Source organism: Miniopterus natalensis, assembly GCF_054644295.1.
Source record: "Miniopterus natalensis isolate mMinNat1 chromosome 5 unlocalized genomic scaffold, mMinNat1.hap1 SUPER_5_unloc_2, whole genome shotgun sequence".
NCBI lineage: Eukaryota > Metazoa > Chordata > Mammalia > Chiroptera > Miniopteridae > Miniopterus > Miniopterus natalensis.
This window is the reverse complement of record NW_028269913.1, coordinates 244549-260370: the sequence shown is the minus strand read 5'-3', so window position 1 is coordinate 260370 and position 15822 is coordinate 244549. Positions and strand designations below refer to the sequence as shown.

The 15822-nt window shown below is 35.7% G+C and overlaps 1 protein-coding gene across 1 annotated transcript; it reads left to right on the top strand.

Moving 5' to 3' along the window:
• The first annotated feature begins 1892 nt into the window (after positions 1–1892).
• Positions 1893–15581, top strand: LOC148090362 (butyrophilin subfamily 1 member A1-like). Its single transcript, XM_087813701.1, has 4 exons — positions 1893–1974; positions 8582–8654; positions 9747–9749; positions 15020–15581. The coding sequence occupies exons 1-4, from the start codon at positions 1893–1895 to the stop codon at positions 15579–15581; spliced, it is 720 nt and encodes a 239-aa protein (XP_087669827.1).
• Positions 15582–15822: the final 241 nt, after the last annotated feature.

Below are 15822 nucleotides of genomic sequence, written 5' to 3'. Positions count from 1 at the left end.
AGATAATATGAGCTTCACTTTGGTGTGAGTCAAAACAGAAACTCACAGTAAACAAGGTTAAGTATTTATTGCTTGACAAAAATGAGAATAGAGACACCAGGAACCAAATCCTGTGTTTTTTCTAGAAACTATGATTCAGTATTTGCTAATTTAGGTTTGTGATTACCTTATATAACTTAGCTACCACAATGATGAGAATTGATGATGTATGTTTAGCAGCAGCAAAAAATATATTAAATCTAAGCAAATGAATAATAAAAGCCTCAGTAATGTCAAAGGGATCAAAAACATTTTTATGAAGTAAAACCAGAACTTATATTCCTGCAGTTGTTCTCAATTTAGTAGATTCATTCTTTTTTTCCTTTAAATTTTTGAACAATATTCTCAGGACAAAAGGTAGGTTTCATTTACTTTTGGTGCATGTGTGTGAGCCTGCCCACTTGTGTGTGTATGTGTGTTTGTCTGCATTTGGGTACATTTACCATTGCATGTGAAATTCTCACTAATTTAAATTTTCCTTCTGTTTTTGTTTCATGATGTTTACATGGATTTTCTCCATTTTACTTTTCAGATGAGATCTTGAAAAGAATCGGTAAATTTCTCTGACAATCTTTTACTTCAATAACCCTTTAAATGCTCACTTTCTTGGTGTCTTTTAACTTTCTCTGTGTTTTTTTTTTCTTTGTTTTTTATCTATATGCCATCTGTTGGCTTGCCTCTCTCCTGGACGTCTACTTTTCCCTCCCCAACTTGTTTGCTTATGAACTCCTCTACACTTCTGTTTCCTACTTTCCATTCTTTGCCATCCCTATCTTTTTTCATGTTATATGTTACATACCTATAAAAATGGTCTTCTTCTATCATCCAGAATCTTAACAGAGTTTCATTATGAATTTTGTAAGATAAGGCAGATAGGGGTTATGGGTACATGATTTACATTCTATATTTATTTTCTGGAAACTGTCCTCTGAGTCAATACCTTATGGAGTAAGACACCAAACTTGATGAATAAAATTTTTCCATTTATTGTTCTTTCAAAACTCTAAATTCAGATATCACTCATTGATCTGGTTTTGAAGTTAGGCTTACTCTTTCATTGTCCATGATTGTATTACCCAAGTGTTCCTAAGTACATGCATATTTTGGAAAAAAATTTCTAGGTTTATGTTCTTTAATACCATAGTCATTGTTCTGTTTTTGCATTTTCATCAATGTGATTATTAATCTAGCAACTGCAATTCTTTTTAAATGTTTGTAAAAAAAATTTAGTAGACTAAATAAAGGTCATTTATAATGTATTTCTCAATTTTGAAATTTATGTGAATGATATAAGAAGCTATAATCTTAAGATATTACTAAAAGATTTTTCATAAAATGCTAATACAATCATAAAAGTTTAACATCTCTCTTTTAATAATATTAGTTTTTAATTTGATTTTTGTTTACCATTTAAATGAAATTTAGCAACATAGCTCTTTAGTGTATGGTGCAGGCTTTATATGGTTCTCCAGTTACAGTTTTAGATAGGAGCTTTCACTCTATGCTTCCTCATGTCTTGAGTACCTATCTCATGTATGCAGGCATGTTTGCATTTTATTCTGAAAAAAGAAGACCTAAGGAAAAACAAATGAGCAATACAATATGGTTTGTCCTAGAGGAAATCCTTATTGTGCTTATTTCCTGAATTTGTTTCTTTTCCACCAAGATGTGGAAGAGATAATCCAACACTGTCTCTATTTGGTGAGATATCCTTTGAAACCATATGTTTCCAACTCTCAAAAATACTGGTGAGTTTGAACCATGGAGTAAACTATAAAATGGTTTCAGAGTGACATCAGAGGAATAAAGGCATGAGAGGTCCTTTTGGTCTCTCCCCTTTACATTTCAACAATATGAACAGCTGTAATTCAACAAATGACTCCCTGCTCAACATGCAAACACGTCTGAAAGATTGGCGCATTGAAACATCTGAAGGTAGGACAGTAGAAATAAACCAGGGAGGAAGGAAGGGAGAAGACCTGAGACTGAGCTCACAGAGAGTCTCAGGAGAGGGGAGGAATCAGATTGCTGCTGGCATTCCCTTCACCCAGGATGGAGCGGAGAGACAGAGTGAACATTCCTGCTGGAGTGGTCTGTACATGCTGTGGCTGAACCCAGTGACCAGTGCAGGAACTAAGCATAGAGATGCGAGCTTGGTTGTCTGGCACTTTTCATGACAGGAAGAAAAACAAAGCACAGAGCCTAGCTACCTCCTCTCACCCTCCCATAGCTAGCAGCAGGTCCCAGAAGAATCTGTAGCAGTGAGTTCCGGGGCTAGAGAGCACATTATCTGCAAACTTGATAACCAGAACTACAGAAACATTTCTTTTCCTGAGCCACATGCTCAGACTGTGTCTAATCTTAGGTATAGGTGGAGATACAGAGGGGGTACACTGAGGTCTGCCAGTCACCACTAATGGAGAACCAAGCCAGAAAGTCACCAGCTATCACCCCCTGGCTCATTGTACCCATCACAGCTGCACTGCTGCCAGTGTCTGGCTATAGAAGACAACACTGGGATTTCAAAGATTAGGAAAAACATCACCCTTCCCATTCCCTTGTAGGGTTGGTGTCCTGAAATCAAGGCATCCTGATCACAGAGGAGATCTTCACCTCACCAAGGAATATAGAATATATTCCACCATCCTGCAGAGATCAAAAAATTCAGAGCAGTGCAAGAGAAACTAAAAATCCTGAGCTTCTTAACTATCCACTACTAAACAGTAGAAAGACTTCTTCTCAATCTTCCAAAGGAAGTTCCCCTCATGCGTAGGGTCCTAGATAGAGAAGAAATCCATCAAATAAACAAGATAACAATACAGCTCAGAAAAAAAAAAAACAAAAAAAAAAAAAACCAAGAAACTCCAGAATATAATTCAAAGATATGGAAATATGTGATTTAAATGACAGAGATTCAAGGTTGCAGTTACAAAAAAAAAAAAAAAAAATCAAAAACATAAATAGATACAAGAAATTACAGATAGTTTAATCAACTCAGAAATAAAATCAATGAACAAAATGAGTACTTCACCAAAGAGATTGAAACTTTAAAAATATCCAAATAGAAATTCTGGAGATGAAGAGCTCAATGAACTCTCAATAAGAGAGATAAAGAGTGAATTAGTGATCTTAGGAAATAGAGCTGACCAGATTGAGGAAAGAATTAGTGATATTGAAGATAGAAATCTAGAAATAACACAGATGGAATAAGAGACTTGAGAGTAAAAAAAAAAAGAAAAGAACCTTGGGAGAGCTATTGGACATCAGAAAGAATAATATAAGAATAATAAGCATGCCAGAATAAGAAGAGAGGGAGAATGGAACAAAGAACCTATTCAAACAAATTACTGAAGAGAACTTCCCAAACCTAAGGAAAGAACAAGATCCTCGAATCCAAAAACACATTGTATTAAAATTGTCAAAAATTAACAGCAAAGAAAAATTCTCAAGGCAGCCAGAAAAAAGACAATAATTTATAAAGAAAATTCCATTAGATTATCATCAGATTTCTAAGCAGAAACTCTACAAGCATAGAAAGAGTGGAATCAAATATTCAAATTACTGAAAAAGAAACTACAATCCAAGAATAATATAACCAGCAAAGTTATCCCGTAGAAATGAAGAGGAAATAAAGACTTTTCCAAATATACAGAAGCTGAGGGAATTTACCAACCCAAGACCTCTAATGCAGATAATACTCAAGGGGAATATTCTACCTGAAACAAAAAACAAAACTATAAGAAAGTTCACCAACAGACAGACAGAAAAAGGCTCTTTCATTCCTTTTGCAGAATAGGCCACTATACACTTAAATAGCAGTTAAAGGTTAAAGGAGGTAAACTATTTTTTAAAAGGAAGGCAATAGCTATTGCAATTCAAAAATAAACAGCATTAATAAGGATACTTTCTAACAACAACAACAACAACAACAAAAAAGGGCAGGGAGTAAAGTTCTGAATACACAAAGGGAATGGAGATAAGATGCATTCAGAAGAAAAAGCACTACAGCATATAAGAAGCTTCCTTTTGCATAATCCTCCCAGTAAACATAGTATCCACATACTAAAAATCCAAAACTAAGACTCATAACTTAAAAATATAGGAAACAGAGGTAAAAACATAGAATACCACCAAACTAAAACAACCGAAGGGAACTGAGACAATGGAGGCACAGAGTTACCAAAAAATAAAAGATAAAATGGTTATAAGAAATACTCATTTATGAATAATCACCCTAAATGCAAATAAACTGAACTCACCAATTAAAAGGCACAGATAAGCAGATTGGATGAACAAACAAAGCCCAAACGTTTGCTGTCTTGAGGAGACACATCTCAGCTGCAAAGACAAATATAGACTCATAGTGAAAGTGTGGAAAATGTCCAAGCAAGTTGCCCTTACAGAAAATCAAGTGTGGCCATATATATATATTTAAGATAAAACAAGGTAAGAAGGAACAAAAATGGACATTTTATACTGACAAAAGAGACATTGCATCAAGAAGACATAACACTCAATCAGGGAGCATCAAAATATATAAAGCAACTACAAACAGAAGTAAAGGGAGAACTGGCAGACACACAATAATAGTAGGGGACTTATTATGCCATTGACAGCTATGGATAAATCATTCCAACCAAAAGCTCTATAAAGAAATGTTAGCCTTCAATGACATATTGGACCAACTGGACATAATTCACGTTCCCAGAACCTTTCATCCCAGAACAACAGATTATTAAAGCTTCTCTAATGTGCATAGAACATTTTCAAGGACAGATCATGTGTTAGGACACAAAACTAGCCTCAACAAAATTAAAGGGATTGAAATAATTCCAAGCATATTCTTTGACCACAATGCTTTGAAATTAGAAATCAACTGCCAAAAGAAAGCAGAAAAACAAATATGTGAAGATTAAACATTATGCTACTAAAAATGATCCGGATATAGAAGAAATAAACAGAGAGATCAAATGATACATACAGTCAAATGAGAATGACAATAAGATATGTCAAAATCTGGGTGATACAACAAAAGCAGTAATAAGAGAGAAGTTTATGTTATTACAGTCCTATGTCAAGAAACAATAAAATTCCCAAGTAAACAAGCTAACATTACAACTGTAAAAACGTGGGAAAAAAGCAGCCAGGAGTTAGCAGAAGAAAGGAAATAAATAAAAACTAGAGCAGAATTGAATGAAATAGAAGCAAAAGACTATACAAAAAATTAATGGAACAAAGAACTGGTTCCTTGAAAAGATTAATAAAATTGATAAACCACTGGAAAGACTCGCTAAGGAAAAAAGAGAAAAAAACTTAAAATCGGAAATGAAAGAGAAGTTACCACAGACTCCACTTTAATACAAAAGATCATATAAGCCTACTATGAGAGACTATATGGCACCACATTCAATAACCTAGAAGAAATGAGTAAGCTACTAGAAACATGAAACCTGCTAGACTGATTCAAGAAGAGCTGAAAAATCTAAATAAACCTGTCAACAGTGAGGAACTTAATACAACCATCAAAACCTTCCCCAAAAGTCAAAGTCCAGCACAAGATGGTTTACTAGTGAATTCCACCAAACATTCAAAGAAAATTTAATACTTATGCTTCTCAAACTCCTCCAAAAAACTGAAAAAGAGGCAATACTTCCTAACACATTTTGTGAGGCCGGCATAACCCTGATACCAAAACCTGGCAGGGTAACACAGAAAATAAAACTACAGATCAATATGCTTGATGAATACTGAGGCAAAACTCCTAAAACAAATACTAGCAGTTTGAATTTAAAAAAAGTGCATTAAAAAATAGTACATTACAATCAAGTGGGGTTCATTCCAGGGGCACAAGGATGGTTCAACATATGAAAATCAATCAATGTAATACACTCCATTAAAAAAATGAAGGGTAAATATTATATGATCATATCAATAGATGCAACAAAAGCATTTGATGCCAAAATATATGGCTTGTATATATTAATGAATTTTATTGCAACTTCTTAGATACCAGAAAGGAGGTCATCTACTCCAAGTTCTTTAATTCGTAGAATATGAAACTGATTGCTAGAGATTAATTGCTTAGAAGAACCAGTAATCAATTGTTAAATTAAATTAGATTCTAATTCTCTTATTTTTTCCCAACCTCATGATCAGACTACAGCATTTTCTTGAATTACTTCTGCTTACTTACATTTAGTTTTATATTATTGTAATCTGCTTATTTTTCATTGCTAATATAATTAAAATACAAATGTTATTTCAAAAATTTATTTTAAAATATTAATTTTATGTAGAATATGTAAAATATACTTAAGTATTATCCCATTTTTATGTTTGTCAGTTTTTCAGTTTTGAGTTAGAAGTATTTTACATATTATTTTGAGGGAAAATGAACAAAGGGCCCACCTTTGTGTCTTAATACTGTACTTAGATAAATATTTAATACATGGTAATGTATTAAATACATAATACATGGTAATATGCCTATTGCCACGAGCCTATATGAAAAAAAAAAAAGCATTTGACAGGATACAGCATCCGTTTATGACTAAAAAAATATATAAAACAGATATAGGAGGAAAGTACTTCAATATAATAAAGGCCATAGATGACAAACCCTCAGTTAATATCATACTCCTAGTGAAAAATTGAAAGCTTTTCCTTTAAGATCAAGAGCAAGACAAGGATATCCTCTATCACCACTCTTATTTAACATAGTTCTGGAAGATCTAGCCAGAGCAAACATTCAGAGAAAGAAATAAAAGGCATCCAAATTGGAAAGGAAGAATGAAAATTGTCACTTTTTGCAGATGACATGATTCTTTATACAGAAAACTCAAAAGACTTCACACACACACACACAACAACAACAACCACAACAACCATTAAAAGCAATAAACAAATACAGTAAAATTGCAAGATACAAAATCAATACACACAAATCCATTGCATTCCTAAATAAAATTTCAGGAAAAAAGCATGGGAAGACAATTCCTTTTGCAATTGCAACAAGAAGAATAAAATATCAAGGAATAAACTCACCAAAGATGTGAAAGACCTACATACTGAAAAGTACAAAGCGTCATTGAAAGAGAAAGAAAGTGGAAAGAGATCCCATGTTCGTGAAATTAAAAAATCAACATATTTAAAATAACTATATTACCAATAGCAATAGATAAAGTAATGCAATCCCCATCTCAATTCCAGTGGCATTTTGTAAAGATATGGAATAAAAAAAAATCATGAAATTTGTATGGAACTACAAAAGATGCCAAATAGTGAAAGCAATCCTGAGAAAAATTAATGAAGCCAGAGATATCACACTACTTCACTTCAGATTATACTATAAATCCACAATAGTCAAAACAGTATTGTATTGGCAGAAAAACAGACACACAGAATAATGGAACATAAATAAAACCACATATATATGAGCATATAAATTTCAATAAAGGAACCGAAAGCCTGCATTAAAAGAAAGCCTCTTCAAAAAACAGAGCTGGGAAAATAGGAAAGACACGTGCAAAAAAAGAGGAAGAAAAAGAAAGGAAAGAAAGAAAGAGAGAGAGAGAGAGAGAGAGAGAGAGAGAAAAGAAAGAAACTTGACTACTCTTCATCCACATACACAAAAATTAACTCAGATGGATCAAAGACCTAAATATAATACCTGAAACAATGAATTACATAAAGAAAGCATAGGTGCTAAATTTGTGAACCTTGGTCTTCTAAAAGATTTTATGAATTTTGCTCCAAAGGCAAAGGAAGTAAAAGACAATATAAGTGAATAATATAAAACTAAAAGCTTCTGCACAGCAAAAGAAACCACCAACAAAATGATAACCAACAGAGTCAACAGAGTCTGAAAAGCTGTTCAGATCCAAATAATATAAGAAACACATACAACTCAACAAAAAACAAAAAACTCAATTGAAAAATGGGCGGAAGACCTGAACATACACTTCCCCAATAAGAAATAAAAACGGTCAGCAGATAAATGAAAAGATGCTCAACTTTGCTAGTTAATAGGGAACTGCAAATAAAAGCTAAAATAAGATACCACCTCCCAACTGTTAGAATGGTTACTATCAGTGAGAGTAGTGATAACAAGTGCTGGGCAGGCTGTGGAGGAAAAGGAACCCTCATTCACTGCTGGTGGGAATTTACACTGGTGCAGCCACTGTGGAAAACAGTTCCTCAAAATGTAAGCATATGACCCAGCAGCCCCTCACCTGGATATCGACCAGCAAATTAAGAAAGCATTTATTTGCTAAAGTATATGCACCCCTGTGCTCATGGCAGCATTATTCACAGTGGCCAAGACATAGAAACAACTGAAGTGTACCTGGGTACATGATTGGATAAAGAAGACGAGGTGCATACATACAGTGGGATATTACTCAGCCCCAAGGAAAGATGCTGCCATTTGACACAACATGGATGAATATTAACAGTACCAAGCTAAATGAAATAAGTCAGTCAGACAAAGAGAGTGAAGTACCATATGATTTCACTCATAAATAAAATATAAAACTCAAAACAGCACTGAACAAACAGGGAAAACCAACAGAAACAGACAACAGAATAGTGGTTACCAGAAGGAAGGATGGTGACAGGTAAGTGAAGGGTAGGATAAATATGTGGTGATGAAAGGAAAATTCATTTTCAGTGGTGAGCATACAATTCAATATTCAGATGATATCATAGAAATGTACACTTGAAACCTGTATAATTTTATTAACCAACTTTCACCCCAAAACATAAATGTAAGATTAAAGAACAAGATTTGACAAGATTTGGTTTGACAAATGTGTTGTGAATAGAGCTCACAGGAACCTAACACAGATTTACACTAGAAGCAGTGGGTCCATGGCATTCGAGTCTATTTTTGTAGCAAGTACAATATACAACATGGGTATTGCACACATAAGGCATAAGTAGAGGGTAGGGGCAAAAGTGAGTTTACAGTTGTGAATTCAAAAAGAAATGTATAATTGTGTTACTATTAATTTATTAATTATTGTGTTATTTAATGAATGACTAAATTTACTTTGACAAAACCATGGATATATATTACAAAAAAGAGAATTTGTTAAAACTAGCATATAAATAATAATAATATGAAGATACTACAAAAAGTCAACTGAAATTAAAAAAATTTTGAAGTAAATAACACAATTGTATTGCTAATATTTTAATTTCAATTCACTATTTTTATACTGCTAATCCTGTTTAGATTTCAACAGTCCTCTGTAACTTAATGAAAGCTTTCCACTACTGTTCTTAAGGATGTGGGGTGTGTTCACCTGCATGCAGATAGGTTTAATTTTGTAGGAGTATTTTATGATAAATTTGAATTTTTTTTACATTTGTTGCCCACGATATTTACAATAATGTCAGGAGGAAACAAGATGTTGCATAAGATCATGGCCAGGACGACTCTTCTTGTAATAGTCTCAGTGCATCAAGTTCATTCGTTTCTTTCCCCTTCAGTGTCCTCAAAAGGGAGCTCTCAGCCAGGGTGTGGGTTCATGCCTGTGAGGATGAATTTGGGTCTGGGTGAGCGAGTGTGTGTGTGTTCACCGGCTCCTGCGTGTGGCTTATCTGGAACCTAGTATCATTGTACATACAGTGTTTGTAATACTTTGGAAATTTCTTTGCATTTCGTTGTCATAAAATTTATTTCATTTTTCCATCTCCTTTTTCAGAAGGTAAGTGAACTGAGATGGCCTTTACTCCCAGTCCCTTTAAAATGACTGCTTTCCTGTTGTCCCTCACATTTCCTGCCTTTGTGTTGATGTGTAATTCATTGCTTCACACTTCTACACGTCTTCTAAGCCATGCAGGGTTTCCTGTAGAATCAGTTGCTTACTCTTATCCAAATGTGTTTTTATTGAGACCATAATGTACAGCGTAGCTACGGCAAGCCTGAGACATGAGTAGAGATTAGGGCAAAGGGAGGTTTTCACTTGTGATTACAGGAAGCACAGTTCATCCTCGTATTATTACAGATTAATTAAATTTTTGTATTACTTAACAAACAACTGTAAATGTACTTTTGCCCCACCCTGTAGGCACAGTTAGTAGCACAGGGCTTGTGAAATCTATTGAAGCACAAGTAAAGCTAATCAACACACAATCTGAAGAAAAGTCAAAAGAATTTGAGAGTATTTTTATAAGTGAACAGGACTCTATTCCTATTTTTTTTTCTGAATATACTACATTTCGACATTTCCCCCCTTTTAATTTTGCAAAAATAGTCTTTGAGCAAACCAGAGCTTGCCACCTCTGTCGCTGCATGTGCTTGTGCCTGGGCAGGTGTGTGTGTGCGTCCTGTGTCCATCTGCATGCAGACAGGTTTAATTTTGTACGACTATGTATGATAAATTTGGATCTTTTTTACATTTGTTGCCCAGGATATTTACAATTTCTTTTCATTCTATTTTTCAGAAATCCTTCAGGGAAAATTGGGTAAGTTATTCCAGACAACGCTTTATTCCAGTCAGTTTAAAAACATTATTCTTGACTTGATGCCTCTGCATTGTCTGATTTTTCCCTTCATGACATCGATCGGCTCGCCTGGCTTTTGGATCCCTGCTCCTCCTTTGGCAATTTCTGTGTTTATAGACTTCTCACACATGAGGTTGTGTCCCGTTGCTCTTCCTCGCTCCCATGCCTGCCAGTTTCTTCCTTTCTCCATCTCACACCTGCCCTTCCCTAGGAACTAGCGTTTTCCCTGCTCCCCGGAGACTTGCCCCATTTCCAGTGTGAATCCTGTGAGATGCAGACGATGAGGCTCAGAGGCACGGGATTTCCACTCTACACACACTGTCCATAAACGGCCTCTCCCTGAGGACCTCCGCCAATGCTTCCCAAGTTCCAGGGGCCATTTTCTGCACATTCTGAGGGATGAGAGCAGATTCCCAGGGTGAGGATCAGGGCACTTCCTCCTTTTTCCTGTCAAACACGAGAGTAAATCCCGTCAGGCTCTGGTATAGTGTCACCTCGAGTCTCACTCTTTCACCCACCCTGTAGGCTCAATCTTGTCCTTCAGTTACATTTTATTAATGATATAACTTTGAAGTTTTGGTATTTTTAAAATTTTTGCATACATTTTTTAGAACAAAAAATTAGGTTATTTGATTTTAAGTCTCACCATTTGTACACTTCCATTCCTTTCAAGTGGTTTTGTTTACATTAGCTCATTTCTGCATAAATTATAATAGAAATCCAAATAGTGTTAGGATTTGTTACATAGGTGGACAAAAGTGTTGTTAATAGATATGCCTGAAAACCAACCCTGCATTTTCTCAGTACCAGTGATTCATTATTCTCTAATTCAGTGCTTTAAGCAACTTTTCATCACTACAGTGCTGCAATAATAAAAGTAATCTAATCAAAAAATAAAATTCTAAGTATGTAGAGTTATTAAGGGATTAAGAACAGTTTTAAAAGTAGTCATCATTGCAATATTACTTTTTTTCTCATTTTAATAAATATTCTCTCCCGGCCAGGCTTGGCTCACCTGTTCAGCGTTGACCTAGGATCCAGGCGATCGGGGTTGAATTCCCGGTCAGGGCACATGCCTGGGTTGCGGGCTCGATCAATGACTCTCTCATCATTGATGTTTCTATCTCTCTCTCTCCCTCTCCCTTCCTCTCTCTGAAATCAATAAAGATATATTTAAAAATAAATAAATAAACTAAATAAAATAAATAAATATTCTCCTTTTATTCCTTCTTATAATTTTTGTAGACTATTTTCTGGATAAATATGAACTCTCAGTTAGGGTTTGTGTGTGTGTGTGTGTGTGTATTTGTGTGTGTGCCCGCATCCGCCTCCATGAAAAGTGTGTTGTGTTTATTTGCATCCTAACTTTAATTTTACATACAAATTTGTCAAGAAATTTAAACTTCATTTGTGTTCCTTTTTCAAGATACTTACATTGGTTTTCCATTTTTCTTTTCAGAAGTGTTGCAGAAAAATATTGGTAAATTTTCTGACAACTCATTACTCCCAGACCCCTTTAAAATGACTCTTTTCTTAGTGTCTTACATGTCTTGCCTTTTAAATATATGTCATCTGTTGGTTTTTCTTTCTCCTGATGTCTACACTCCCTGCCCAAGTTTTGTGTATGGACTTCTCCTAAATTAAGTTCTCCCCATGTGTTTTATTCTTTCTAATTTTTCTTTTTTTATTCCATACCATTTCTCCTTTAAAAACATTGGCTTCTTTTGCCTCCAGTGGCTTGTTATAATTTCACTAAGAAGTGTTGAGATAAAGAGCATTAGACTGATATACCCATGGTTTCTATTTCATATATATTTCTGGAAAACATCTCAACTCTCTATTTCTGTCATGTGTTTGGGCCTATTTCTTTGCAATTGATACTTCGCCAAACCCTAAGAGATGAAAGTAGTCAAAAAACTTGCTGAGTAGGTTTCTCCATCCCTTGTTCTATGAAAGATATGTAAATTCTGTTGTCATTTTTTGGAAACTGTAACATGAGGCTCAATCTTCCAATGACCTTTATCATATTACCTAAGGCTTCACAAGTATACAAATATATTTATTTCCTTTTCATTGAATTTATTGGGGTGACACTGTTTAACAAAAGTACACAGGTATCAGGTGCAAAATTCCACAACACATCATCTGTACATTGTATTATGTGTTCAGCACCACAAGTCAAGTCTCCACCCAACACCGTTTGTCTCCTCTATATGCTCCTCCCCCATGTCTCACCCCAAAAATCACCATATTATTGGAGGGATTGAGCAAAACAGAAAGAAAAAAAAAAGAGTAAACAAATATTTTGCACAACTTTTCCTGGCTTTTTAACACAACTGTAGTATTTATTCTTTTCATTTCTGCATTTTATTGGCATAGTAGTTAATTCTACAAAATGAAATCATTTCATGTATCCAGAAGAAATTTATATTTTTAAAAAGTTCAATGATTTTATATATATAATATGAAAATTTATATATATATAAATTCTAATTTTTTTCTGTAATGACTCGAGAAGCTAATATGCTAGGGTGTTTCTGAAAGTATAATAGCCCCCACTTCTAATAATATTTTTGATTATACTTTTGTTTTTATATTGAATGGCATTTGGGCATATATCTCTTTAATGTAGGTGGTAGGCTACATCTGACTCGTGCTGCAGATGCACTTCTGGCCAGATGGGCGCCTTTACTGTATTCTCCTCATCACTTTTTAAAATACCTGTCCTGTGTTTGCATTTTATTCTTAAAGAGGTTATAAGGTTAAATTAAAGACAAATGATTGATATTGTTACACTAGAGGAAGTCATATCAACTTTATCTCATGATGTCATTTCCTATCTTAAGTAATTTTTCTCCAATGCGTGGGTGATGAGAGGAAGGCTCAGTTCAAGCCCTATGAGTTATGCCTCCAATCTTCTGTCTCTCTTAGAATAGGATCAGATAAGATACAGTAATACAATAAAATATACTTTAGTAAGCAAAGAAGCATTTAAAACATTATCTTTCTAACATTCAATAAATTTTCTCTGACATTCAAGCCACAAGTTCTCCCTCATTTCCTTCCTTCTTGTCTTTATTTTATGCACACTCCTTCCACTCTTCCTCTGTTCCTCCCTCCTTTTGTTGATTTCCTGTTTTTCTAGCCTTCACTCAACAGTTTGATCAATATGTTTGAAAAATGGAATATAAAGATATAGCATAGAAAGAGAATGTCCAATGATTCCAAAGGAGACACATGACAAAGCAGAGATAAATGGAAAATACAATGAGAGAAAACATGAAACAAAAACAGAAAAAAAAGGAATCATTTTCTGTTTTGTTTTTTTGCAGGCAGGACTAGATCATTATTTTATGCCGGTGAGTGACATGGACTTTGACAAAGAATATCCTATTATTGAAAACATCTTAAATGAACACATAATGTGTGCAATAGTATATATTGAAAATAAAAGAAACTACAAAACATATATTTCATGAAATCAATAGATTACCCAATATTTTAACAGATAATGTGTTTGAAATACTAAATTTTAGCAGTTTTTAAACTTTATTTTTATTGCTGACACTACTACAGATGTCCTCCCCCCTTCAACCACCTGCACCCACCCCCGCCCCAGCTTTCCTCTGGCCATCACCTCTTTGTCGCCTGTGTCTGTGGGTTATGCATACATGTCCTTTGACTAATCCCTTCACCTTCTTTCATCCAGTCCCCCCTCTCCCCTCAGACAGCTGTCACTGTGCTTCGCGTATCCATGCCTCTGTTTCTACTTTGTTTGTCAGCTTAGTTTGTTCATTAGATTCCTCATAGAAGTGAGAGCATATGGCATTTGTGGAATATATGCAACCATAAAAAAAGGAATTCTTACCTCTGGGACAGCATGGATGGATCTGGAGATTATTATGCTAAGTCAAATAAGCCCGTCAGAGAAAGAAAACCAGCACTTACTTAAAATATTGTATCTCACATCATGCTTTGAGGGTAGGTAAAGGAAAAGGAAACCATAGGAATAAAAAGTTATTTGGTTAGACATATAATATTCCTTATTTACCATTCCAACATCCTCAGTAGGTCATAGACCATCTCCACATGGAGATGTTAGATGGAGAACCTAAGGATGAGGCAGCTCTTCAGTCAGACTGACTTTAGCAACTGCAAAAAGAGGTGACAGCCCATGAACAAACGTTTTCTCTGGTTCCGTCATTCCTGAATTAGTGCTTCCCAGATATTCTGGGATGACAGGCAGCTTTGTGTTTCAGGTGGTAGGTTTTCATGTTTATTTGTTCCTTGCAGATTGGAAGAAAGAAGAATAGAAACTTAGTGAGTGTAAGGTGGTAGTGAGTGTAAGGACCCTGATCCTTCTGAAGTAGCCTCGGGGGAAGACGGGTGGAGGTGAGCTGGGTCTACCCAGGACCAGAGAAGCCCTCACAGAATGGAAGCCCTCTGGCCCAGGCAACTGAACCTTTTCCAGGAAACATGATGGTCCACTTGTCTTTGCAGTAAATGTGACCCTGGATGCAGACACTGCCCACCCTGCCCTCCTGCTGTCTGAAGGTGGGAAACGAGTAACATGGCAAGAAACTTGTCAAGACCCACCCAGCTCCACAAAGAGATTTGACTACCTTCCCTGTGTGCTGGGTCGGCAGGACATCAGCTCAGGGAAATATTACTGGGAGGTGGAGGTTGGGGACAGCCATTCCTGGGACCTGGGAATCTGTAGGGATAATGCAAAAAGGAAGGGGAGGGTCACTATGTCCCCACAGAATGGTTTCTGGGCCATCAGGCTCTATGACGGGGAATACTGGGCTCTCACCTCCCCAGAAACTCGTCTTACTCTAAGAGAAAGACCCCTTCATGTGGGGATATTCCTGGATTATGAGGCTGGAAATGTATCTTTCTGTAACATGCCAGATGGATCCCCTATTTTCACCTTCCCCCAGGACACATTTAGTGGTGTCCTAAGACCACTTTTCAGACTTTGGTCCTCTGGCTCAGGCCCCTTGACCATAGTCCACATGGAGGAGAAGAGGTGATGGAATTCATATGCCTACACTTCCCTGAGTAATGATGACGTTGGACCCCAGAGATGATCACAGTTCTCCCCACCAGCCACAAGTTGATTTTTTTCTACCTCCTGGTTCATTCTCAGAATGAAGCTCTGCTCACAGACTGCCTGTTGGGCCCCATATCATTTTTCCTCCTTCCTTGGTTACAGGCTCCTCTTATTATTATTATGCCCTATGACAGCCTCGCATAAAAATTATATTTTCTAGC